Source organism: Branchiostoma lanceolatum, chromosome 18 (genome assembly GCF_035083965.1).
Source record: "Branchiostoma lanceolatum isolate klBraLanc5 chromosome 18, klBraLanc5.hap2, whole genome shotgun sequence".
Lineage (NCBI taxonomy): Eukaryota > Metazoa > Chordata > Leptocardii > Amphioxiformes > Branchiostomatidae > Branchiostoma > Branchiostoma lanceolatum.
In genome coordinates, this window is record NC_089739.1 from 3,547,949 (window position 1) to 3,571,963 (window position 24,015).

Sequence of the window (24,015 nt, forward strand, 5' to 3'; positions counted from 1 at the left end):
CATACGGAAGACTTGGACCTGGCCTCTTACTCCCGCTATTACATCCGTGAATAGTTTCTAGTCACTGAATAAAAAGACTATTTTTACACAACCAAGAGATTTACTCACTGACCATCTGTCACCTTCTTCAAGGCAATTCTGACTGGTTCACATAGCACTGCTGCACACGTGTCGCTGCTTATACATGCGTTCATAAACGCAAAGTATTTAATTACTTATATACACTGTTACAAGGGAACGGCATCCGCAATGTGGTCTCACACATACACAGTTTACCAGACATCATTGCCCTTTTCCACTCTGCATCTTTATTGCTAGTCCAGTGTCTTTCATTCGGTGGTCATCCTCCTGGTACAATGTTTAGGAAATCAATTTACCCTACTGCTGCATGACAAATGATTATTCAACCATGAGTTACCGTGGTTTAAGATTGTTGTTACCTACTGAAGTCTCCGTTTCACTTAGGTGGACCCAGGATACATGGGTAACACCCGGGGACTTTGTGGGGTGTACAACGGCAACCTTGGGGATGACCTCCTCACTCGACAAGGCATGCTTATTGACAACGTCGGCGAATTCGGGGAAAGTTGGAGGGTGGGCGGCTCCATGTGTCCAGATGTAGATACAGGGCCGGACATCATCAGACCTTGCGACCTCGTGACACCACGAAGTAAGAAGTCATGAATTGTTTCAGCAGTCTCAAAAGCTTGTGTAGTCCAGTGGTTAGTGACACTGCCTCTGGATCTAGAGCCAAACATATAATACCTCTATCTAGAGTCAACCATTTTAGTTTACGTACTTCACATTCTATATCTTGGCCTCCCTTGGGAATTAATATTTTGAAGAGGCAAGCTAGCAGTTCTGAAGAAGAAAGGAAATAAGTTAGAATGGAATGCATGCTAATATTGCCCTATATCACTGTTGCTGCAGGTGGCCGTGCAAACCAGCTGTGCAGCATCATACAAAGCGATGTCTTCGAAGCGTGCCATCCTGAAGTAGACCCTGACTACTTTTTCGAAAAGTGCAAGGACGACACCTGCAAATGTGAGACAGGGTACAGCTGCTTCTGCGACGCCGTTCGCTTCTACTCCTCCCTGTGTATAAAGGAAGGGATCATCATCGAATGGAGAGATTCACCGCAGCTGGGTGGAGTATGCAGTAAGTATAAAATCAAATAGATGATGAGCGGCACTTCATTTTAGATCGTAGACTTTACGATGAAGAAAGAAATGTTCTTTTCAAATGTATTAATGAAAAATTCCCATACTGTACTTTGAATATTTAAACGCAACGGATACATTCATATTTTTGTTGCGTCTAGACAACCCTCGTATAAGAAATATGATTTGTTCGTACATCTACACATGTACAGACAAGCGAAAAGAAGTTGACTCTAACGCTAACTACTGAATTACTATTATACTATGGCGGTACTATTTCTTGACACAAAAGAGTTTATCAACATATTCACGTTGTATAACGAGGTTAAACACCGAGTACTATACTGATTCAATGATGATTGTTCATACCCCGCTATTTCTAAAGAAAAGTTCAAACCCAGCTAGTCTGCATGTAGTCATTCAGTATTTGAATATAAGTAGTCAGCCAACACATGCTTTAATGTTATCAGCATTGTTTTCAATTATCGTCTTTATCAAATGTACATGTGCCCTCCCTGCAATTACTTATAAATAGTTGCCATTTCAGCAAGAGATTACAAAAACTCATAATTTAATCATTATCATTTTCATCATCATCATCGTCTTCACCACCATAATCATTATCATCATTAATGTTATCAGCAATGTTTTCTACTATCGTCTTTTTCAAATGTACATGTGTCCCCCCGCAAGTACTTAAAATTTGTTACTACAGTTACCATTTCAGCAAGAGCTTACTCATAATTACCTTCGCCGAGAAGGTTATGCAGAGGGTAGCGTTTGTCTGTCTGTTTGTTTGTCTGTTTGTAGTGGCACAGGATAACTCCAAAATGCCTGGATGGATTGTCTTGATATTTGGTATGTTGGTAGGTTTTGATGAGACCTAAAAAACGATGAGATTTTGGGCCCCCTAGCGGCTTCTTACGGTACTGCAGCGGAACTTCCTGTTTTGATATCTCGTGTTCTGGACATGCTCTGGAACTTATTTTTGAGTGGTAGATAGATCTTTGGACAGAGAGTAAGTGGTGTGGGTTTGGGCCCCCTAGCGGCTTTTTTGGAACTGCAGGAGCAGGTTTTGCGTCTGACTTTGAAAGGGAATAACTCAAGAAGGGCTTGATGGATGGTAATGATTTTTGGTAGGTAGATAGCTTGAGTGATGATGTACATGATTATACACTTTTTATGCAAATCAGTATCTAATTTGCATAATTAATGAGGAAAGTTTATACATCCGCCAAATTCCATGATAGGACTCTGAAACATGTGACATATGTAACTGGGGAAGAGAAAAATATTAATTGATATGAACTATGCAAATGAAGACCTCATTTGCATAATTAATGAGAAAATACTATAACATGATGGCCTTGATGGATGGTCTTGATTTTTGGTATGTGGATAGCTTTTGTGATGCTTAGTATGATTGGACGATAATTATGCAAATCAGATTCTAATTTGCATAATTAATGAGGCAACTTTAAAAATCTGCTTTGTTCCATGATATGACAATTCAAATTGTAACTGAGGAAGAGAGGACTGTTGATAGATAGAAAATATGCAAATGTGGGCCTTATTTGCATACTTAATGAGTAACTTCTATTATTCCACACTGGCAAAAGACGGCAATTTCATACATTTAATCCTTTTTTGTGGCATCGGGACGTTATGTGAATGTGAACATCGTTGAATCAAATTATGCTAATAAGGGCCTCATTTGCATAATTGATGATAAATTTGTTCAGCTCATACTTTGGACATGTTATATTTTAAGACGATGAACTGGTATGATTTATGATTGATGAGAAACACTCCTAATACGTCAGTCATAAAGGTTAAAATCATTTGGCGAAGGTATGAGGTCGTGGAACTCTAGTTTGATTATAAAATCCATATTCATCTTTATAATTAATGTTATCATGTTATTATTATTATTATTATCATTGTAAACAGTTGTTGTCATTATCATCACCATCATCAAATGTTTTGACTTATGTCCCTCTTATTAATCAGGCGAGACTTGTCCATATGACAAGACGTATCAGGAATGCGGCTCTTCCTGTGGCCGCACTTGCCGAGAACTCGCTGAAGAAGACCACCTGTGTGGAGATGAATGTGTCCAGGGCTGTAACTGTCCTCCAGGAAAGTACGAGGCCCCGGACGGTTCATGTGTGATGAAACGTGACTGCCCTTGCTACTTTGAGGGACGGTGGTTGCCTGCCGGTTCACAATATCAGCCGTTCGGATCAACAAGAGATTGGTATTGCTACATATGTTATCTTCATTGTTACCGTCAAAGTTCATCTGAGTTGGTAGCAGTCACAATCAAACAATTTTTAATTTGTAAGTTCCAACCTGAAGTAGTTAATACAAAGAAAATAACGTAGATTTTTTTTAAGAGTTTGTCACAAGCAGTGGAATTCTTTTATTTATTGATGAGAACGACAGTTTAAATCTGAGTATAATTCTTCTAGCGTAGAATTTATTGCCATGATATTATTATGAACTAAGTGTACGTAAAGGCTTTGATACCTTGCGATCTCTTCTAAAATATTACCTCAAATAAATATTTGCAGTTGGTTTTGGTTTGACGTTCACGGTGTGATGCAAAATTCTGACCCACAAAAACTGCTTGCATCAAATGGGATATAAATCTTTTTCGTCATGGTAGAGAGTTACGTTCCATACGTTTAAATGCTGTGCACATCAGCGCAATGCACGATGTTAGAACATGTTCACATGTGGCCGGAAATGACGTACTGTTATGCAAGCAGTTTTTGTGATTTATGATCCTGGGTTAGTGAAGTGTTCTAACATTTTAACTAAACAGCATACATTGCCCTTTCTTTCAATAGCCAGTGCTCCAACGGCGAAGTGATATGTAGCAGTGCCGGCGATGAACCAGGTATGCTCAAGCACGGATTTTCTAATTGCAGTTTTTCTTTAAAATATTTGAATTATTTATGTATCCGTTCGGCATGATCACGTTGTTTCATGGAGAGCCAAAGTTGCCCAGCTAGCGAATGGCTATGTTTAAGCGTCAACCCGGGGATAAGTATAAACCGTCACACACATAATTAAAACCCTTTTATGTCACGATAAGGCGTTCCATGCAGGTGGATGCTAAAGTAAGGACGCGAACATTAAAGGGGGTTTCACTTCAACATGTCAGCTTCCTTGACCAGGTCTGTGACCGCCCCCCCCCTCAAATCAGAGTTATGAATGTGAAAGCGTGAATGCAATTGGAGAATAAACAATTATTCTATATAACATGTACTTTCTGCTGATTTTCTTTTCTCTCCCCTAATTTGCAGCAACTTGTCCGGAAGGTCAGATATACGTAGATTGTAGCGCACCGGAGCACGCAGACACCCAGGGAGCGGCCTGTCAGCCAACTTGCGAGTCACTAGATCAGGAGTTAATCTGTCTAACCACAACATGTGTCTCAGGTATGTCCTTTTTGGCGAAGCTTCAGGAGCGAGCTTAATAGCATATTTTACGCCCGATTTACAAGAATTCCAAGAATTGCATTAAAAAAATTGTTCTGTTTTCTTATTCTCTTGTCGATAATGGATGAAAATGTTATCATTATTGGGGTTTGAGTTACCCTGAATGTTTGTACGCTGTACATTGTATACAATGGGCCCATTTCCAAATACGGTGTAATTTCAAAATGTGTTCTCGCGAGACCCAAAACACAAGAAATGGTATAATGAGCACAACTCATACAAGTTCCCGCCAGGTTGCGATCTTGGAAGATTAGAGTTTGCCATGCCATCAATGTTTTGAAAGAGGCCTGGTTTGGATATATCTATCACTGTCATGTGAACCAAATCACATGGTAGATTATGTTCCAAAAAACATTTTTATACCAAGTATACTAAGCGTCACACACGTTCCTCTAGGATGCGTCTGTCCAGATAACCTCTTGATGGACGGCGACAGGTGTTCTGAACCGGAAGATTGTCGATGTCTCTACGGAGGCAGGTGGTACGAGAAGGGCGAGTTTGTTGTCAGGGACTGCAACACTTGGTGAGCAAGGTCGCACTAATTTCATTGATCGTGCACATCAACCCCTTATCTACATGTCCTATAAGTACTGTAAATGCAGAAATGTTCGCGGTGGTTATATGTTCGCGGTTTTCGCGGAGACCGCTTCACCGCAAACTTAAATCCACCGCGAACATTTTTGTTGGATACTGCAGGATGTGACTACAACACGGCCGCGAACATGAATCTCACCGCAAACTCTTTATTTTCCCCTTTGCACGAAATAAAAACCACGCGAACTTAAATGCATTTTCAGAATTGAAAAGTTCGCGATGGTTTTATTCTCGCGTTTCTTGTGGTGATCTCTCCACTAAAATTACGATGCTGTGGATATGAGTCTCCATTTTATCGCTACTGTACATCATAACTTGATCAATCTAAATCACAGCGAAACCTGCATTCTCTTCCTACGTACATTGAAATCAAGTCTCCACGAAAATGAAGGAAATTAAACTAGATCTACAAGTATTTCTTTGAATTTAAAAAGTATGACAAGATCTAAAAATATGCCATGCTTTTATTTCGTTGACTTATTTCTTGGCCTTTTTTTCCAGTTACTGCACTGGGGGCAGCTGGAACTGCACGGACAAACAGTGCGGCGGTATCTGTACTATCTACGGAGACCCCCACTATCTCACTTTCGATGAAAGGCGATTCAAGTTCCAGGGAGACTGTGGCTACGTGTTAGCTACGGTAAGAAACAAAGAGATAATAAGGTTTAGAGTGGGGATCATAATCCTTCTCCCCCGTGTATCGTAACGTATCAACTTCAACTTCAAACACCCCCAGATGACCCCGCGAGGGGCAAAGTAGGGGGGAGGAGGTCACGGTAGGACTCAAGGGTGAAAGCCGTTACAACCGTGCCAGGCAGGGCATTCCACCGTGGAATGGTGCAGGGGAAATATGAATATTTGCATGTGGCTATCCTGGCATTGAGTGCTTAAATTTGAAATGGTGGCTCCCGCGGGTGCGCCCCTGTATCAGACATTAGCCTTCTCTCTGCTGCTCAACCTCTCAACCAATGCAACTTTGGTACCGTAGGGCTACATCAAAAGGCTAAAGGTCAAAGAACCACACCAAGTGAATCTGACCCGGTATGATTGGTTTTAAAAACATGGAACAAAGGTAACCTGAATTGCACTTGAGGAAAAGCATAAATTTTTATGTTGATAAATGATTGGTGAACTACGTTTTTATGACGGCAGGGGGGCGAACTCAATATGAGGAAGAGGTGTTACGTTTTTTCCTTAGCAGGAAAGTACAATGCGGCTTAGTTTTCACACTCTTTATGTTTCAGGATCATTGCCATAACCAAACAGGTCTCTTCCGAGTTGTTGCTGAGAACGTTCCTTGTGGCACCACTGGTACAACCTGTGCCAAGTCGATCACCATCACCCTGCAGCTCTTGGAGATCGTATTAGAGCCGGACAAAGAGCCGTTTACCCGGGCCGTGGCAGGTTCTATGATAGGATTCACGTCATTTGGGTAAGTTGCTGCATCAGCTGCATCGGTATACATATCAGCCAGTGTTTCAACTTTAGACAATGCCATACCGTGTATATAACAATCTACAAATCAATTTGGCATCCATACGAACCTGTTCACATATTGCAAATGTCTCTTCCCACCCTAGGTGGAGATTCTATTATATCGGTTTCTTCACCATCGTGCAAGTGGACATCGGTCTGACGATTATTTGGGACAGAGGGACACGAATCACAATCAAGCTGGCACCTCACCATCAGTACGTTATACAAACTTCTTGGTTACCTTTTCATTAGAATTTCTATAATTTGGGGTTGATAACGTCCTATTAATTTATTATACTTTATATGATTTGGACTGGACATAATTGCTTTGGTTATCATACGATTATTTCCGCGGCCAGAAAAAGGCTTCAAGCCCCAGGGCATTAGATTTGTGTTTGTATGAATGCATACAGTAGTCATGAACGTTTTCTCCATACAGGGGGAAAGTGTGCGGGATGTGTGGTAATTTCAACAACAACCCCAACGATGACTTCACAACACGCAACCACGACCAGGTGTCCAATGGTTTGTTCTTTGGCAACAGCTGGAAAGTATCATCGGTAAGCATATTTAGGTGGTTTCTCTTTAAAATCTGTTAATTACTACAATTACACGTGTATGCGCCTGGGCACATCATAGATATTGAGAGACATGACATGTAGGTTGGTGTAAGGTTGTATCTGCAACTTTACTGTAACTCCTTTGAGTTCAACTTTGAATTCTATTTCACGTTTTGTTACTCAGGCTTGTCCAGATCAACTTAAGGTCATCTCTCCCTGCGAGCACAATCCTCATCGGGAAGGCTGGGCCCGGCAGCACTGCAGCATCATTCTGAACAAGCAGCTCTTTGCGAGCTGCCACAGTGTGGTAAGGGATATGATTCTTTTCTGAAACTATTGACAGCTGGCCATGCAAAAATTCTAAATCTATTGGCCTTAATATGATTCTTTTCAAAGATAAAATACGGCACTTTGGTAAATGATACTGCAATGAAACTATGTTTTTCATGTGCATAATGATCAAAGAAAATTTGATATTAACTTATCATCTGTAGATATTAGAAATAATTGTTTTGACCAAATTTAAAAAAAAAGTCATTTTCTAATAACTATGGCTAGATATCAATTTGTGCTAACGTACGTTTTTAGCTTTGATCATTATGCACATGAAAAACATAGTTTCATTGCAGTGTTGTTTACCAAAGTGCTGTATTGTATCTTTGAAAAAATCATATCAAGGGCAATAGAATTTGATGACGCCATTCATATGGTAAAAAAATCAGATATAGAATTTTTGCATGACCAGCTGTCAATACTCAGTTCAGCTACAGTTCTTTATTAATTCATTAGTGAGAGAACAATGGAAAGTCAAAAAGGCAATTTAGGCAGGGAGGAAACCTTAAATCTAACGACACTAAGTATTCAAAGTGGTTTAAACTTGACCGGATACAGAACGGGGGACGGCTATACCGGGCAGCAAATTCCTTGATTGTCCACCTCTATAAATGTAGAATGGTAATACTGATGATGATTCATTGTATCTGAAAGAAGCTGGAACAATAAGATGGGATAGAAACATAGGATAATGTAGTAATGTGCACTGTCTGGATTTTATTGACTGCAATTTGACAATCTTTTTTCAACATGTATTTCTCTGTCTCTCTTTCGTTGAAGAGATTAATCAGTCATGTGTGATTACCAATTACTAGAATATTCTATAATCAGTGACTCTTGAAAGGTAACAAAACACGTACCTCCAAATTTTCGACTTCTACTGTACGGAGGTATATATGGCCTCCGTCGGTCAGTAATGACCGAGGTAAAATCCTAATTCACAACAGCCTTACAGCATCGACTATGGGTAAACAGCCCTATACGAGAATGGCAGTCTCTGCCCCGAAAATCACATCTGTAACCTGACTCAGTTCTGTTGAAAAGCTCTTTTCTTCGGATCCGCTTTTCTTGTGCGCTGTGCATCAGTCTGGCTTCTCCTGTACGGTTGTACGTGTTGTGTTTTGTAACCCTCAAAAGTCATCGATTGAAGAATATTCTAGTAACTGTCTCTCTTTACACTTTATGTATACTGCTTACCTGTATTTTGACAGGTCGACCCCAAGCCATACTATGACGCATGCGTGTATGACACATGTGCCTGTGACAGCGGCGGTGACTGTGAATGCTTCTGCACGGCTGTTGCTGCGTTTGCGGAGAAATGCAGCCAATACGGCTTCCACGTGCGATGGAGAACCCAGGAAATATGTCGTAAGTAGGCTATTCCTTTGATTTTTTTGATAGTATTATTATTATTTGATTTTTGATCTATTTCTTCACAATTTGTTAATTATGATTAGCATTGACCATATTAGGGCACCTTATTATGTTTAATACCTTGAAATTAATTTTGTTTCTCCTCGTATCTGTTTGTCTACTAGTATTCGGATTTATAATTTAAGGTCAACTTATTTTCTAGGGTTAATTCGGTTTAGTTTTGAGTTATGTACAATTCATGATATAATTCCCATTGTTATGTTTCGAGGGGAGGCCCACGAAAAGCCACCTCGGCTTCTGCCCCCCCCCCCTTGCATTTTTTTTGCCCTGTATTTCTTTGTTTTAAAATACTTGTAAATATGCGAAACAAAAAACAAACACTAAACAAACAAACAAGGAAGTCAAGATAGTTATCACAATGTTGAAAGACCTTAAAATGCTCCTGTAGCATTTTAATAGTTTTGCGGTGCATTAATCATTTCAACGTTTAAGACAAAACCTCAATTGATTATCTACCCAATTCGCCGTGTTTTTTCAAAGGCAAGGAAAATGGTTTTAAGGGTATGCATGCAATCTTCTTTAGTGACATTGACAGGTTTTTGAGCGCATTTCTTTTTTTATTTCTGGAATCTACAAACAGTGCAACAACTTGCAATGATTCCCTTTAAAGGACTATATATATATGACCTCCGTCGGTCAGTATTCACAACACAACAGCCCTACAGCTTCGACTATGGCTAAACAGCCCTATACGAGAATGGCAGTCTCTGCCACAAAAATTACATCAGTGAGCTGACTCAGATCTGTTGCAAAGCTCTTTTCTGCGGATCCGCTTTTAAAGGACTAGCTGCCGGAAGTAAGAAGCACATCCAGCATCCAGGCTATGTTTAATGTAAAAAAAAGACAAACAAGGTTGTCAGTGTCAGTCATTCATGACTATTATACTTCTCAATACAGGGTAAACAGTTTAAACAATTTGCTTTCCTGCGAACTACCACAGAATTGTACCAGTTGTTGTGATCAAGTACGGTTGGAACGTCTGCATTAGATAGATTCAAACAGCAGTTAGAGTAATATATATATCAATATTTTAGGTGCGACAATTTGTTCAGTGTGACATGGCCAGCCGTTGCGGTTTATCAGTAACACCGAATGGTGTTTGACCAACTCAGATTCAGAATGATATCTGTAGAATTATGTTATGAATTGTTAGATTTATTTTACTTTTGCTCATATTTTGTTAACTGTGATGGACTCTGTGTTAATCACTATTATTTCAGTATCGTGTTATGCTATGAGTTGATGCATAATTCTTGTATGCAACCAATTACTATTTTGTCAGCATTTTGTTACTATCATCATTGTCTGGTTTGTTGTCATATGCATATTGTTATTGTTATCACTTTCTACTATAACTATGTTATGAATTGTTAAATTGATGTTTTTTTGTGGTTAATTTAGATGGGAGAAGACCTTGTATAAGCCATCATGGCTTTTTCTTCCCCCAGCACGTGTATTTTTTTCTATTATTTTCTATTATGTACTGCAAACTGATTTTAATATGTGCAAATAAATCAAAATCAAATCAAATCCTAAACAGCTACTCAGTGTGAGGACCTGAACGTGGACGACGAATGCGAGTGGCACTACGACCCGTGCGGCACAGCCTGCCCGCCCACCTGCGAGGATCCCTGGCCCGGCCACTGTGACCTCGGGTGCTTTGAAGGATGCCATCCCCGCTGTCTACCAGGAGAAGTGCTGTTTGGTCACAGGTATTTTAGCGCATACATTTTACATTGTCATCATATGTTTATCAACTTCAAGGTAACCTTAGGTCAGCTTTTTTAAGGTTTACGAATATGCATACTTTGCACTTATTGTGTAATATGTACGATTGATGATGATTACTGTTGAATTGTAAATGTTTCATCACATCAAGTAGGTACCGTAGTTGTAGAGGATTCTGCAATTCTAGGGAGTACATTTTTGTATCTAATAATGGAGCTTCATTATAAATCAAACAAACCACAGGTGCATCCCTGTTGAGGATTGCCCAAGACCCACCACAACTGCAGCACCAACCACCACAGGACCGCCCACTACAATCTGTGAACCAGTTTGTGAATGGTCACCCTGGATAGATCTGCACTGTCCTCCAACAGGTTGGTTTTATGCTTCTCTTCTCCGCAAGCTCCGAAGAGAACTAAGTTTCCCGTCTATTTCACAGACAACATACACACAATTAGGGTAGTGAGCTCACCGCAGCGAGGAAGGAGAAGACACGAATGAGTTCGCAGGGGGTAGGAACGAAGGGTCAAAGGGCAACATGGGAGGAATCATTAGGGTCAGGATAGGGGTCATGTGATTTGTCTGTTCAGCCGACGGGAAACGTGACTACTTGATGTGTACAGCTTAAAATCCAAGAATTGGGATGCACTTACATGTAAGGACAGAAAAATGTTTCAGTTGTGTTGGGCCTTTCGACTCCAAAATCATGTTTGCAGTGTATCATTCGTTGATTTGTACTAATCTGGACACACGCCCTGTAGTCTCATGCGTACAAGTCCACTGGAAGCTGGAGAATAGTACCATTCAAGGCACCTGAAGTCTCCACATGTCATTTTTTTCCCCCTTACCCAAGGCAATCAATGGCCTAACAGAGAAGACATTGTGTTGGGTTAAAAAGGTCCAACACTAATAAAAGCATGGCCTCTCTGGTGTAACAAGTATTAATTTTTATTATCCCTAAATATGCCCAAAATTATAGCAATATACATTTGCTTCATTACCTCGGGCATGTCTCTGTGGTGTACATATTCAAAATGATACAGCTTGTACACAAAGCTGGTTTGTTTGCCAAGTTGCTGATAGGGAGTCTATGTGCAGCGCGTACTACGGTGTAACTGTTTGTAACACACCCTCCCCACAGAGTGTTGGTATGGTGACCATTCCCTCGGACTGTCCTGCTATTATCAACCACATGATTTTGGTGGGACCTATGAAGACGCAACAACGTACTGTGGTGATATTGGCGGCACCGTGGTGACTTTATCATCTCCGGATGAAGTGGTGAATACGACGAAATTATTTTAGCAAGTTTCAGAAAGTTATCATTTCAGTGTAGATTCTTGGGAGTCAACACTGCAAATACACTATTGAGGATACAAACATTTTTTGACGTCTCTCTACTATCTTGATTTCCATGATCTTGGCATGAGCTGTCATTGCTTTTAATCATCTGCCAATGGTCACAATGAGGTTATAATGCTGGTCCCTCATTGGTCGCGCACTTACCACAGTTCTGTGGAAATATGGCGTCTTCAGGAGTATAGTCTTTAGGAAATACAATTCCAGAAACTTTGCAGAGTAATGTGAGAGAGATTGATTTTTGTGTAACATGTTTTATTAGCAACATACACAATCATGAATGTTTGTCTCTTACAGGGATATATAATGGAGCAATTTTCAGATGTAATATTCTATGTGCGTGCTCACTGGGACGAAACCTTAAATAAATGGGTTTGGGATGAGGGATCTCCTGATGGTAACGACATCTTTGACCGACTGTAAGAATACAACTTTGTCAAATATTGTTCGCAATAGAATCTATCTTTATACTGTTCCTATCTTTCCCTTCACGTATTGTTTTTGTTTTCCATATTTTTCTTTCGGAATATATACCTTTAAAGCTTCTAGCAAGACAAATAGTCTGTATCCAAGAGTCTGAGGGCAATAGATGTTGGATTAATACTTCTAGAATGTTATTTTGACTTGCAATATGAATTTATTTGTAATGCAGGTTTGTTGTAGGTTCCTGAACGAAACATGGTCTAGCTTTTGCCAGCTTGTGCCAGTAATAATTTTTTATTTGCTAAAGACTGGATTTTTTTGTACTTAGATTGACAAATGCCAACAATCATTATTGACGAGATTACTTGTACCTTAGGAGCCAAAAAGGCGATGACATCTCATACTGTCGAAGCCTACTGGTTTATTTTGTTCAAATGGTCAGTTACCACTCTAGATATACAAGAACAAGAAAATATCACAGTTCAAATCATTGTCCCAAATTCGTTTCAATTCGTCTGGACATACAAAAACTCAATGATTAAGGAATAGCCGTGACACTTAGGTTACTTGTTTGACAACACAAAGGTCAAAAGAAGACAGAAGACGACTGAACTTTAAAAAAGACCAAAAGTCTAATCAGGGTTGAGATATTAAACATTCCTGTTCTTTGAAACTCTTCCCACATATATTCATATTCCTTAGAAGAAGAACATTCGAATGTATGTGTCTATAACAACATCAATAGCGAGGAAGAGGTTGAAATGGGTCAACTTGCCAACTTCCACTTTTGTGTTTACAGCCTACAACCAATACCTTTCCTTTCACAATTACTTTTTTTCTTTGAAATATGTTAATAAGAATAATGTATATATCGGTTACAACATCAAATAGGTCAACATGACAACGCTTACAACCAAGACGCTTACTTTGACTCTCTCTCTCTTTCTTCAGGAGTGTGCCGCCAGGCTCCTCAGCTCTGCCGTGCCTCGTCAGTATGAACGGGCAGCTCACTCCTGCATCTTGTGACGAAGCAAGGCAATTCATTTGTGAAACAACTGGAAGTATGTTGTTTGCTATATTTTTAAAGGCACTATGAAACGTGTGCGTATAATATAAGTGTTGATGAGTTGCACGTTATTTTTTTTTCATTTTCTATTTTTTTGGTTAAGTTAAGTCAAAGAAGGTGGGGAGGAGAAGTTGTTTTCTACTTTGACTCACCATTGTGCAGCCTAGTTATTTATTACTTCTTTGGCTGCAAAGTTACCCTAAACCCAAACTTGTTTATACGTTCCTAATGCAGACTTGCATATACGCATAAGTGTAAATGGGGCTTTAGATTTTCAATTTGCCCAATGTCATATCATTGCTGTACTGTAACGTTACTTTGCAGTTTATTTTCTTTGATGCTTGGATATAGTCATACCATACAAATTAATTTCGACTTTGAATACACAGTGTTTGTTGTGCCTAACTTTTTTTCTTGTTGCTGAAATTGTAGCACCAGGTGAGGAGCATGAAGACGCTCAGACAGCACGAGATGAAGGGTTTGACATCTGCGATGAACCAATGGGTATTGAGTGTCGGAATATGGACACAGGCGACATACTGCAAGATGGGGAAATGGGGCAAGATGGCCTCTGGTGTGACTTAGCGCTTGGTGCTCAATGTGAATACAAGTAAGTGTTGAAGTAACATCATCGTTATCCTCCGTTCGACTATTCAACGTTATAACAATAAGTAAAGGTTGAAGATTAGTCAGCATGTGTAGTATCACTAACCTAATCATTTAACTCATAATAAGCAGAGGTCTACTTCATCTTCATTATCAAATAACGGTGTGTACTTTGAGTAATTATTTCTAACAAAGATGATTGCCTTTTTGGATTTATACCTACAGCTGCGACAACTATCAAGTCAGATACCAATGTTGCTATGACATGAAAATATGTACAACTCCTGCACCGACAACCACAGCCCCTCCAACTCCCCCTCCACCAGGAATCACCACACCCGGAGTTACAACATCCCCTCCACCTCCTCCCCCTGGAACTACAACAGCGCCTCCACCCCCACCTCCCCCTCCACCTGGAACTACAACCGCGCCACCACCACCTCCTCCCCCTCCACCTGGAACTACAACAGCACCTCCGCCACCTCCTCCCCCTCCACCTGGAACTACAACAGCGCCACCACCATCTCCTCCCCCTCCACCTGGAACTACAACAGCGCCACCACCACCTCCTCCCCCTCCACCTGGAACTACAACTGCGCCAACACCCCCTCCTCCCCCTCCACCTGGAACTACAACCGCGCCACCACCACCGCCTCCCCCTCCACCTGGAACTACAACCGCACCACCACCTCCACCTCCCCCTCCACCTGGAACTACAACAGCACCTCCACCACCTCCTCCCCCTCCACCTGGAACTACAACCGCACCACCACCTCCACCTCCCCCTCCACCTGGAACTACAACCGCGCCTCCACCACCACCTCCCCCTCCACCTGGAACTACAACCGCGCCACCACCACCTCCTCCCCCTCCACCTGGAACTACAACCGCGCCACCACCCCCTCCTCCCCCTCCACCTGGAACTACAACAGCACCTCCACCACCTCCTCCCCCTCCACCTGGAACTACAACCGCGCCACCACCACCGCCTCCCCCTCCACCTGGAACTACAACAGCGCCACCACCACCTCCTCCCCCTCCACCTGGAACTACAACCGCGCCACCACCACCACCTCCCCCTCCACCTGGAACTACAACAGCCCCTCCGCCCCCTCCTCCCCCTCCACCTGGAACTACAACCGCGCCACCACCACCTCCTCCCCCTCCACCTGGAACTACAACAGCCCCTCCACCCCCTCCTCCCCCTCCACCTGGAACTACAACAGCCCCTCCGCCTCCTCCTCCCCCTCCACCTGGAACTACAACCGCGCCTCCACCCCCACCTCCCCCTCCACCTGGAACTACAACCGCGCCACCACCCCCTCCTCCCCCTCCACCTGGAACTACAACCGCGCCTCCACCACCCCCTCCCCCTCCACCTGGAACTACAACAGCGCCTCCACCACCACCTCCCCCTCCACCTGGAACTACAACAGCGCCACCACCCCCTCCTCCCCCTCCACCTGGAACTACAACAGCACCTCCACCACCTCCTCCCCCTCCACCTGGAACTACAACCGCGCCACCACCACCGCCTCCCCCTCCACCTGGAACTACAACCGCGCCTCCACCACCTCCTCCCCCTCCACCTGGAACTACAACCGCGCCACCACCACCACCTCCCCCTCCACCTGGAACTACAACAGCCCCTCCGCCCCCTCCTCCCCCTCCACCTGGAACTACAACCGCGCCACCACCACCTCCTCCCCCTCCACCTGGAACTACAACAGCACCACCACCATCGCCTCCCCCTCCACCTGGAACTACAACCGCACCACCACCTCCACCTGGAACTACAACCGCGCCACCACCACCTCCTCCCCCTCCACCCGGAACTACAACCGCGCCACCACCACCTCCTCCCCCTCCACCCGGAACTACAACAGCGCCTCCACCACCGCCTCCCCCTCCACCTGGAACTACAACTGCGCCACCACCACCGCCTCCCCCTCCACCTGGAACTACAACCGCGCCACCACCACCTCCTCCCCCTCCACCTGGAACTACAACCGCCCCACCACCACCGCCTCCCCCTCCACCTGGAACTACAACCGCGCCTCCACCCCCGCCTCCCCCTCCACCTGGAACTACAACAGCGCCTCCACCACCTCCTCCCCCTCCACCTGGAACTACAACAGCGCCACCACCACCGCCTCCCCCTCCACCTGGAACTACAACTGCGCCACCACCACCTCCTCCCCCTCCACCTGGAACTACAACAGCGCCTCCACCACCTCCTCCCCCTCCACCTGGAACTACAACCGCGCCACCACCTCCACCTCCCCCTCCACCTGGAACCACAACAGCCCCTCCGCCACCTCCTCCACCTCCACCAGTGACAACCGAAGCACCAGCAACTACCGAAGCACCAACCACAGTATGTGAGCCTGTGATTGAATGGTCTGAATGGATAGATCTGCACTGTCCCCCAACAGGTTGGTTGTTGCTATATCCATACCATACAAATCTCATATCATATGTGTTGTAAACGAATTGATTAGTAATTCGTTCATGGTCGTTTGTAGATCGAGCATACTAACTAAGAGCGTATATTTGTAAAAAATATTGGCCGAGCTAAAGTAGGAAAACAACAACATTTTCCATTGTTTAAACGTGTATTGAGTATACGGGCATGTGTTCGTGATTAATTGTATACCAATTAGTCTAGTTTCCCATTGATCTTTTTACTTTTCTCATTGCGTATCTTATGTTTGCTGTATTTTTAATAATATTATCAGTTTATTTTTGTTTTTGTTTTTGAGGAGTGATCATCTACCAAGCAGAATAGCTTTTGGGTTACAAAACAAATATTTTATCACTAAGTAGCTAAAACTAAATTGGCACATTGAAGTATATGAATTATATTTTCTTATGTTGCAGTTTACTTTTGATTGTTTCTATGTTATCACTGGTTACTGGTTGTTTCTATGTTATCAGTGGAAAAATATTACACATTTACCACTGCAATTGGTTTTTATTTCCAATAAGTATGCGAGTATGATGAAGGACATTCATTTGGGATCTCCTGCTACCAAACTGGACCAACCATAAACGATTACACCGCTACAAGAATATACTGTGCTGAAAACGGTGGCATTGTGGTGACTTTTTCATCTGCTGATGAAATAGTGAGTATATCAAAATCATATTAACTCATGTCGATTACCAAGTCTTCAAAAGTTACCATTTTCAGTGTTGGGAGAGAAAGAGGTACACTATTTCAGACAAAGGCGACAAAGAACACGTTGGGAGTATGTGTTGTAAATTTGGTTTGTCTATGGGTACAACAAAATTAACCCACATTTGTGTATGTAAAGAATGTTTGTGTTTTGTTATAGGGATATGTAATGGACAACTTTGGAGATGACACATTCTATGTGAATGCACAATGGTCAACAGCAAAAAATGACTGGGTTTTGGAGGACGGATCCCCCGCTGTCGAACTGGACCCACTGTGAGTTTTCAATTCTGTCGAAATGTTTAAATTTACTAATGGTGAGCTGTTTCTGAGGGAACATGTAGAAATATTAAGATGACGTCTATATAAGGGATGGGAACAGGGGGATAACTAGTACTTAAAAGATCACTTGCAGGTAAACATGGCCATCATTATACATTGATTATGCCTTTTTTATGTCAAAAACATGTGTATCCCCATGTATAGTTGGCACAAATTCATACATCTGTATATTTGTCAATGCTCAAATGACAAGCATTCAAAGTTATCTAAGGTGACGAAGACAAAATCGATTTGGTGTTAAGGATGAAACGGTACTATGCCGTCCGAACACCTTCTACTTTTCTTGTAAGGCTCTCATTCACACAGTATATTTGCATTGTTTGCAATATAAATAGTATATCAGAAACAGATTGGAAGGATGAGTCTTATACGTTAGTAAGATGTTTAATTTGTTGCAGCTGTTCAAAAAACATTGCGCTGTAATGACTTTTTTTCATTTTCTTTAGAAATGTGCCTGACGGCAGCTCAACTAAGGAATGCCTGATGATGGTGAATGGGCAACTCACTCCAGCGGCTTGCGACGTCGCAAGTCAAGTTCTTTGCGAAAACACCGGAAGTATGTTTTTTTTTTTATATTAAGTTCTGTAAGAAGCCAAACGTTTGATAGGATTTGCTATGTATTTCAAAGCTTAACTGTGACGTTATGCTTTCATAATCGATTTCATTAAAATAACATATTGATTTCATTTGAGACATAAGTGTCTAAATGTTTTTCTACACTTTCATGAATACAAAAAGAAAATACCAAATTAAATTCTCAAATCTTTGACTGATCAACTTAAATCTTTATCAAGAAATAAGCGATCTTCTGATTCTGTGACGCTATGTTATTCAGATAGAACACATGACTCTGTAAGCTGTGGGTCATAAGTTGCAGAAAGTATATGACGCCCCCGCCCTGCCTCTGTCATAAGGGATGCTAGTAGAGCCCGGATGTTCATAGTTTCTTTTACTCCTCTTGTAAAAAACGTCTGGTTCTGTGCCTAAGCTTCTTTGTCCAGTTAAACCTAGCTCGAGTGTCCATGTGACGCTAAAGCTAAGTTTAGCAGAGATAAGTCGACTGCAAAGGAGAGAAATCAGCATGTACCTTTTCTAAAAATCATTTTATTGCTCAGCCGGGAATGGAACTCACGACTTACCGACTAGAAGGCGCACAATCTACTCATTGCAGGTATAGATTATGTTCATCACAAGGGAGATGAATAGTATTCTTTAAGATCTTTAAGATGTGTTCTGTTGCTAAAATTGCAGCACCAGGTCCAGAGAGTGAAGACGATGGTACAGCACGAGGTGAAGGATATGACATATGTGACAATCCCACCGGTATTCAGTGTCGTAACACGCAAACCGGTGAATTACTGGTTGGCGGAGAAACATCAGCAGATAACCTTACAACATGCAGCTTACAAGATGGTGCACAATGTGACTATAAGTGAGTATTAAACACGTACAAAGCTTCCTTGCCATCATCTGCTATTGAGTGTTTCAGTATAGAATCAATTGGTTCTTGAACAGTTTATTATGAGGTATAAATGTATCCCGAGTTACATAATGTTTTCTAACAACGATAACTCATTTCCTACCTTATTATAGCTGTGACAATTATGAAGTACGGTACCAATGTAAGTATCCCATGCCAGAGTGTACCACTACACTACCGCCAACAACGACCACTGCACCACCCACAACGACCACAGCACCGTCCACCACAACCACAGCACCACCCACCACAACCACAGCACCACCCACAACGACCACTGAACCACCCACCACAACCACTGCACCACCCACAACAACCACTGCACCACCCACAACGACCATTGCACCACCAACCACAACAACTGCACCACCCACAACAACCACTGCACAACCCACCACAACCACTGCACCACCCACCACAACCACTGCACCGCCCACAACCACTGCACCACCAACCACAATATGTGAGCCTATAAGAGAATGGTCTCCCTGGATAGATCTGCATTGTCCCCCAACTGGTTGGTAGTTTTCGTTTTGAAAATAACATAAAAAAGAATGCTCTAAACAATTAGGTTGACAACGTTAGTTTGTAGATGAAAATATTCATATTTGTGTATCCAACGACGTCAAATATTAAGTTAATGGGGATATTTGAAAATTGTAAAGAAATATAAAGATTCTTTTACATACTTACCTAACGGTGACAGGATTGCAATAATGCACTTTGATTTCTTTTCTTGCAATATGACCTCTTTTCTGTTGTTTCACCTCTCAGAGTGCAAGTATGGTGAAGAACATTCCCTTGGAATGTCCTGCTATCAGACTGGGCCAACCGTGAATGATTCCAACACTGCAAGAATATACTGTGCCGAGAATGGTGGCGTCGTGGTGACTTTGTCAACTCCGGATGAAGTGGTCAGTTTACCATAAACAAATTGACTCATTTTCTTTAGCAGGTTTCGAAATGTTCTGGAAGAGAAAGAGCTATAACTTCTAAGAAAGACGAACATATAGGAAGGATATTTGGTAATTTTTTTCACTTGGTAATTGTGTCAAATTAGATATAGCATTTATATGAAAAATACCACTGTGTTACACTTGATTGTTTTCTGTTCTAGGGATATATAATGAACGAATTTGGAGGTGACACATACTATGTGAATGCACACTGGTCAACAACAAATGATGAATGGCTTTTGAATGATGGATCTGCTGCTGATGGGCTGAACTCGCTGTAAGATTCTGATTCTGTTTAAATGTTAAAATCGTCAGTGTCAACCTGTTTCCGAGGGAATATGTAACAAAATATTTAATAGATAACATACGAATAAGAGATAAAAACTATGGTTAAAAAAATCACTTTCATGCAAACATGACCATCATTGTACTTATGGATGCATATTCAAAACATGGTATACGGTGTATATTCTAAATTTGGCCAAAAAAAATACAATGTTGTATCTGTGTCAATGTCAAAACTTAAAAGAAATCTATGAGATGAACAAAGCAAAACCGCTTGTGCATTCACAAAAAGTTGGAGCAATTTTTGTAATAATGTTTGCAATAATGTAAACGGTACGAACATCTTTACCAAAATCAGGAATGTCGGTAATGTTCACCGTCACTGTAGTTTTCTTTTATCGAATACAATATCAATTAGAAGAAACAGGTTAAACGAGATAAGTGTTTTAAGTTTGACCTTGTTAGAACTACTCATCGAACATTGCTTTATAGTGACTCTCTCTCTTTAGAAATGTGCCTGACGGCAGCTCTACCGAACGATGCCTGATGATGCTGAATGGAGAGCTCACTGCTGCAGCTTGTGACATCGCAAGCCAAGTCCTGTGTGAAAACACCGGAAGTATGTTTCCTATTACTCTAAGTCCTGCTCGTAGAAACCTAATTTTTATCGTATTTAAATGTCTACCAAAGATGGTCGTTATGTTTTCTATAATTCATTAATAAAAACATTACGATTCTATTTGATATACAAAAGTCTACAGGTAGTACATCATGTGATTAATATCATGATAAAGTTAAAGGAGTACTAAACAGCACTATAGCAGGTTTTTTTTTAATGAAAGACCACGATTTTATAGGACGGAGCCGAATTATGTTGAGATAGTCCTTGATAAGTAAAAGTAAATTTGAGATGCCCGTTTCTTCAAAGATCGTCGATACATTTTGTCTGGAGAGCAGGTGAAATATATTGAACTTGCCTGTTTTCTTACTATGATAACATTTAATTTGTAAGTAAATCAAAGGGGAGTAGTGCTCTAAACGTGTTTCACATTTCTGAAATTGCAGTACCAGGTCCAGAGAGTGAAGACGATGAGACAGCACGAAATGAAGGTTATGACATATGTGAAGACCCCATAGATATTCAGTGTCGTAACGTGCGCACTGGTGAAATACTGGAGAACGGAGAAACCTCAGATGACGGTCTCACATGCAGCTTAGCTAATGGTGCTCAATGTGCCTATGAGTGAGTATTATACAAGAACGTCCGAATCTTCTTTTTCATCATGTTATTTAGTGTTCGAGCATAACAGCAATATGTTCTCATACAGTTTATTTTTCTAACGATCATTTCCCTCTCATTGCCTATAGCTGTGAGAACTATGAAGTACGATACGAATGTAAGTATCCAATGCCAGAGTGTACGACTACACTACCACCCACAACGACCACAGCACCACCCACCACGACCACAGCACCACCCACCACGACCACAGCACCACCCACCACGACCACAGCACCACCAACCACAACCACTGCACCACCCACCACGACCACTGCACCACCCACAACAACCACGGCACCACCCACAACAACCACTGCACCACCCACAACAACCACTGCACCACCCACCACAATATGTGAGCCTATAAAGGAATGGTCTCCCTGGATAGATCTGCATTGTCCCCCAACTGGTTGGTAGTTTTCATTTTCATGTCTTCAAAATTATATATAAAGGTATGCTCTAAACCATTAGGTTGACAATGTTGGTTTGTAGATGAAAATATTCATATTTGTGTATCCAACAACGTCAATTATTAAGTTAAAAGGGATATTTGAAAATTGTAAAGAAATATAAAGATTCTTTTATATACTTACCTAACGGTGACAGGACTGCAATAATGCTCTTTGATTTTTTTCTTGCTATATATAACCTCTTCTATGTTGTCTCACCTCTCAGAGTGCAGGTATAGTGAAGAACATTCCCTTGGACTGTCCTGCTATGAGATTGGAGAAGACGAAAATGATTACAACGGTGGAAGAATATACTGTGCTAAGAATGGTGGCGTCGTGGTGACTTTGTCAACTCCGGATGAAGTGGTCAGTTTATCACAGACAAATTGACTTATTTTGTTGAGTAGGTTTCGAAATGTTCTGGAAGACAAAGAGCTAGAACTTCAAAAATGGACGACATAGAACATATAGGAAGGATTTGTTAATTGTGTCAAATTAGATACAGCATTTGTATGAAAATATACTATTGTGTTACACTTATATTGTTTTCTGTTCTAGGGATTTATAATGAACGAATTTGGAGATGACACATACTATGTGAATGCAGACTGGTCAACAGCAAATAATGTATGGCTTTTGGATGATGGATCCCCTGCTGACGGGCTGAACTCGCTGTAAGATTCTAATTCTGTTTAAATGTTAAAATCATCAGTGTCAACCTGTTTCTGAGGGAATATGTAACAAAATATTTAGATAACATACGAATAAGAGATAAAAACTATGGTTTAAAAAATCTCTTTCATGCAAGCATGACCATCATTGTACATATGGATGTATATTCAAAACATGGTATATGCACCGTATACCATGTTTTGAATATACATCCATATGTACAATGATGGTCATGTACATATAGATGTATATTTATTTGTAAATTTGGCCAAAAAAACAATGTTGTATCTGTGTCAATGTCAAAACTTAAAAGAAATCTCTGAGATGAACAAAGCAAAACCGCTTGTGCATTAACGAAAAGTTTGAACAATTTTTGCAGTTATGTTTGCAATAATGTAAAATGTCCGAAACACTTATCCAAAATCAGGAATGTCGGTAATATTCACCCATACTCTAGTTTTATTTTATCGAGTACAATATCAATCGGCGGAAACAGGTTAAATGAGATAAGTGTTTTAGATTTGACCTTGTTAGAGCTACTCATCGGACATTGCGTAATAGTGACTCTCTCTCTTTAGAGATGTGCCTGACGGTAGCTCTACCGAAAGATGCCTGATGATGATGAATGGAGAGCTCACTGCTGCAGCTTGTGACATTGCAAGCCAAGTCCTGTGTGAAAGCACCGGAAGTATGTTTCCTATTACTCTAAGTCTTGCTTGTAGAAAGCTAATTATCATAGTATTTACAATGTATACCAAAGCTGCATTCGCTCGTTATGTTTTCTATAATTCATAAAAAACACATCATGATTCTATTTGATTTACAAAAGTCTACAGGTAGTACATGATGTAATTAATATCGTGATATAGGGCCTAGGCAGGTAGGAAGGTAGGTATAGTTAAAGTAGTACTCAACAGCACTATAGCAGGTGATTTTTTTTAATGTAGAAAAGTTTTATTGCAAATTCCTGCCCGTAGGCTAATTGCAAGTTAATGAAAGACCACAATTTTATAGGATGGAGCCGAATTATGTTGGGATAGTCCTTGATAAGTAAAAGTAAACTTGGGATGCAAAATTCTGCAAAGGTCATCGATACATTTTGTGTGGAGAGAAGGTGGAATATATT

General features: G+C 41.3%; 3 protein-coding genes and 2 long non-coding RNA genes across 8 annotated transcripts in view; 4 read left to right on the plus strand and 1 right to left on the minus strand.

The window, feature by feature from the left end:
* The window catches only part of LOC136424614 (mucin-6-like), a 39,645-nt gene extending 30,640 nt beyond the window's left edge, over positions 1 to 9,005 (plus strand). Inside the window, exons 26-37 of the mRNA XM_066413230.1 lie at positions 466 to 670; positions 931 to 1,158; positions 3,171 to 3,417; positions 4,013 to 4,062; positions 4,472 to 4,606; positions 5,063 to 5,189; positions 5,762 to 5,900; positions 6,505 to 6,692; positions 6,841 to 6,951; positions 7,176 to 7,296; positions 7,481 to 7,603; positions 8,841 to 9,005. Of these exons, the coding sequence (XP_066269327.1) occupies positions 466 to 670; positions 931 to 1,158; positions 3,171 to 3,417; positions 4,013 to 4,062; positions 4,472 to 4,606; positions 5,063 to 5,189; positions 5,762 to 5,900; positions 6,505 to 6,692; positions 6,841 to 6,951; positions 7,176 to 7,296; positions 7,481 to 7,603; positions 8,841 to 9,005 (1,839 nt within the window). The remainder of the gene's footprint in view (positions 1 to 465; positions 671 to 930; positions 1,159 to 3,170; positions 3,418 to 4,012; positions 4,063 to 4,471; positions 4,607 to 5,062; positions 5,190 to 5,761; positions 5,901 to 6,504; positions 6,693 to 6,840; positions 6,952 to 7,175; positions 7,297 to 7,480; positions 7,604 to 8,840) is intronic.
* Positions 9,006 to 11,931: 2,926 nt separating this feature from the next.
* LOC136424186 (uncharacterized) lies at positions 11,932 to 13,634 on the plus strand. The gene is made up of 3 exons (XR_010753832.1): positions 11,932 to 12,072; positions 12,448 to 12,569; positions 13,525 to 13,634. It is a non-coding gene; the product is annotated as an uncharacterized lncRNA (long non-coding RNA).
* The window catches only part of LOC136424185 (uncharacterized), a 37,114-nt gene continuing 26,073 nt past the window's right edge, over positions 12,975 to 24,015 (minus strand). The window contains exon 6 of the long non-coding RNA XR_010753830.1: positions 12,975 to 13,592. This is a non-coding gene — a long non-coding RNA (uncharacterized lncRNA). The remainder of the gene's footprint in view (positions 13,593 to 24,015) is intronic.
* On the plus strand, positions 16,275 to 22,185 carry LOC136424517 (mucin-2-like). Its single transcript, XM_066413132.1, has 11 exons — positions 16,275 to 16,680; positions 17,234 to 17,373; positions 17,584 to 17,699; positions 18,212 to 18,321; positions 19,017 to 19,197; positions 19,359 to 19,762; positions 20,020 to 20,159; positions 20,363 to 20,478; positions 20,996 to 21,105; positions 21,552 to 21,729; positions 21,855 to 22,185. The coding sequence occupies exons 3-11, from the start codon at positions 17,593 to 17,595 to the stop codon at positions 22,183 to 22,185; spliced, it is 1,677 nt and encodes a 558-aa protein (XP_066269229.1). The 5' UTR covers positions 16,275 to 16,680; positions 17,234 to 17,373; positions 17,584 to 17,592.
* LOC136424180 (mucin-2-like) overlaps positions 22,410 to 24,015 on the plus strand; it is a 50,172-nt gene continuing 48,566 nt past the window's right edge. For all 4 annotated transcript variants that reach the window (XM_066412688.1, XM_066412689.1, XM_066412690.1 and 1 more), the window contains exons 1-3: positions 22,410 to 22,583; positions 22,776 to 22,891; positions 23,468 to 23,577. In XM_066412688.1, coding sequence (XP_066268785.1) covers positions 22,425 to 22,583; positions 22,776 to 22,891; positions 23,468 to 23,577 — 385 coding nt within the window. In that variant the 5' untranslated portion in view covers positions 22,410 to 22,424. The remainder of the gene's footprint in view (positions 22,584 to 22,775; positions 22,892 to 23,467; positions 23,578 to 24,015) is intronic.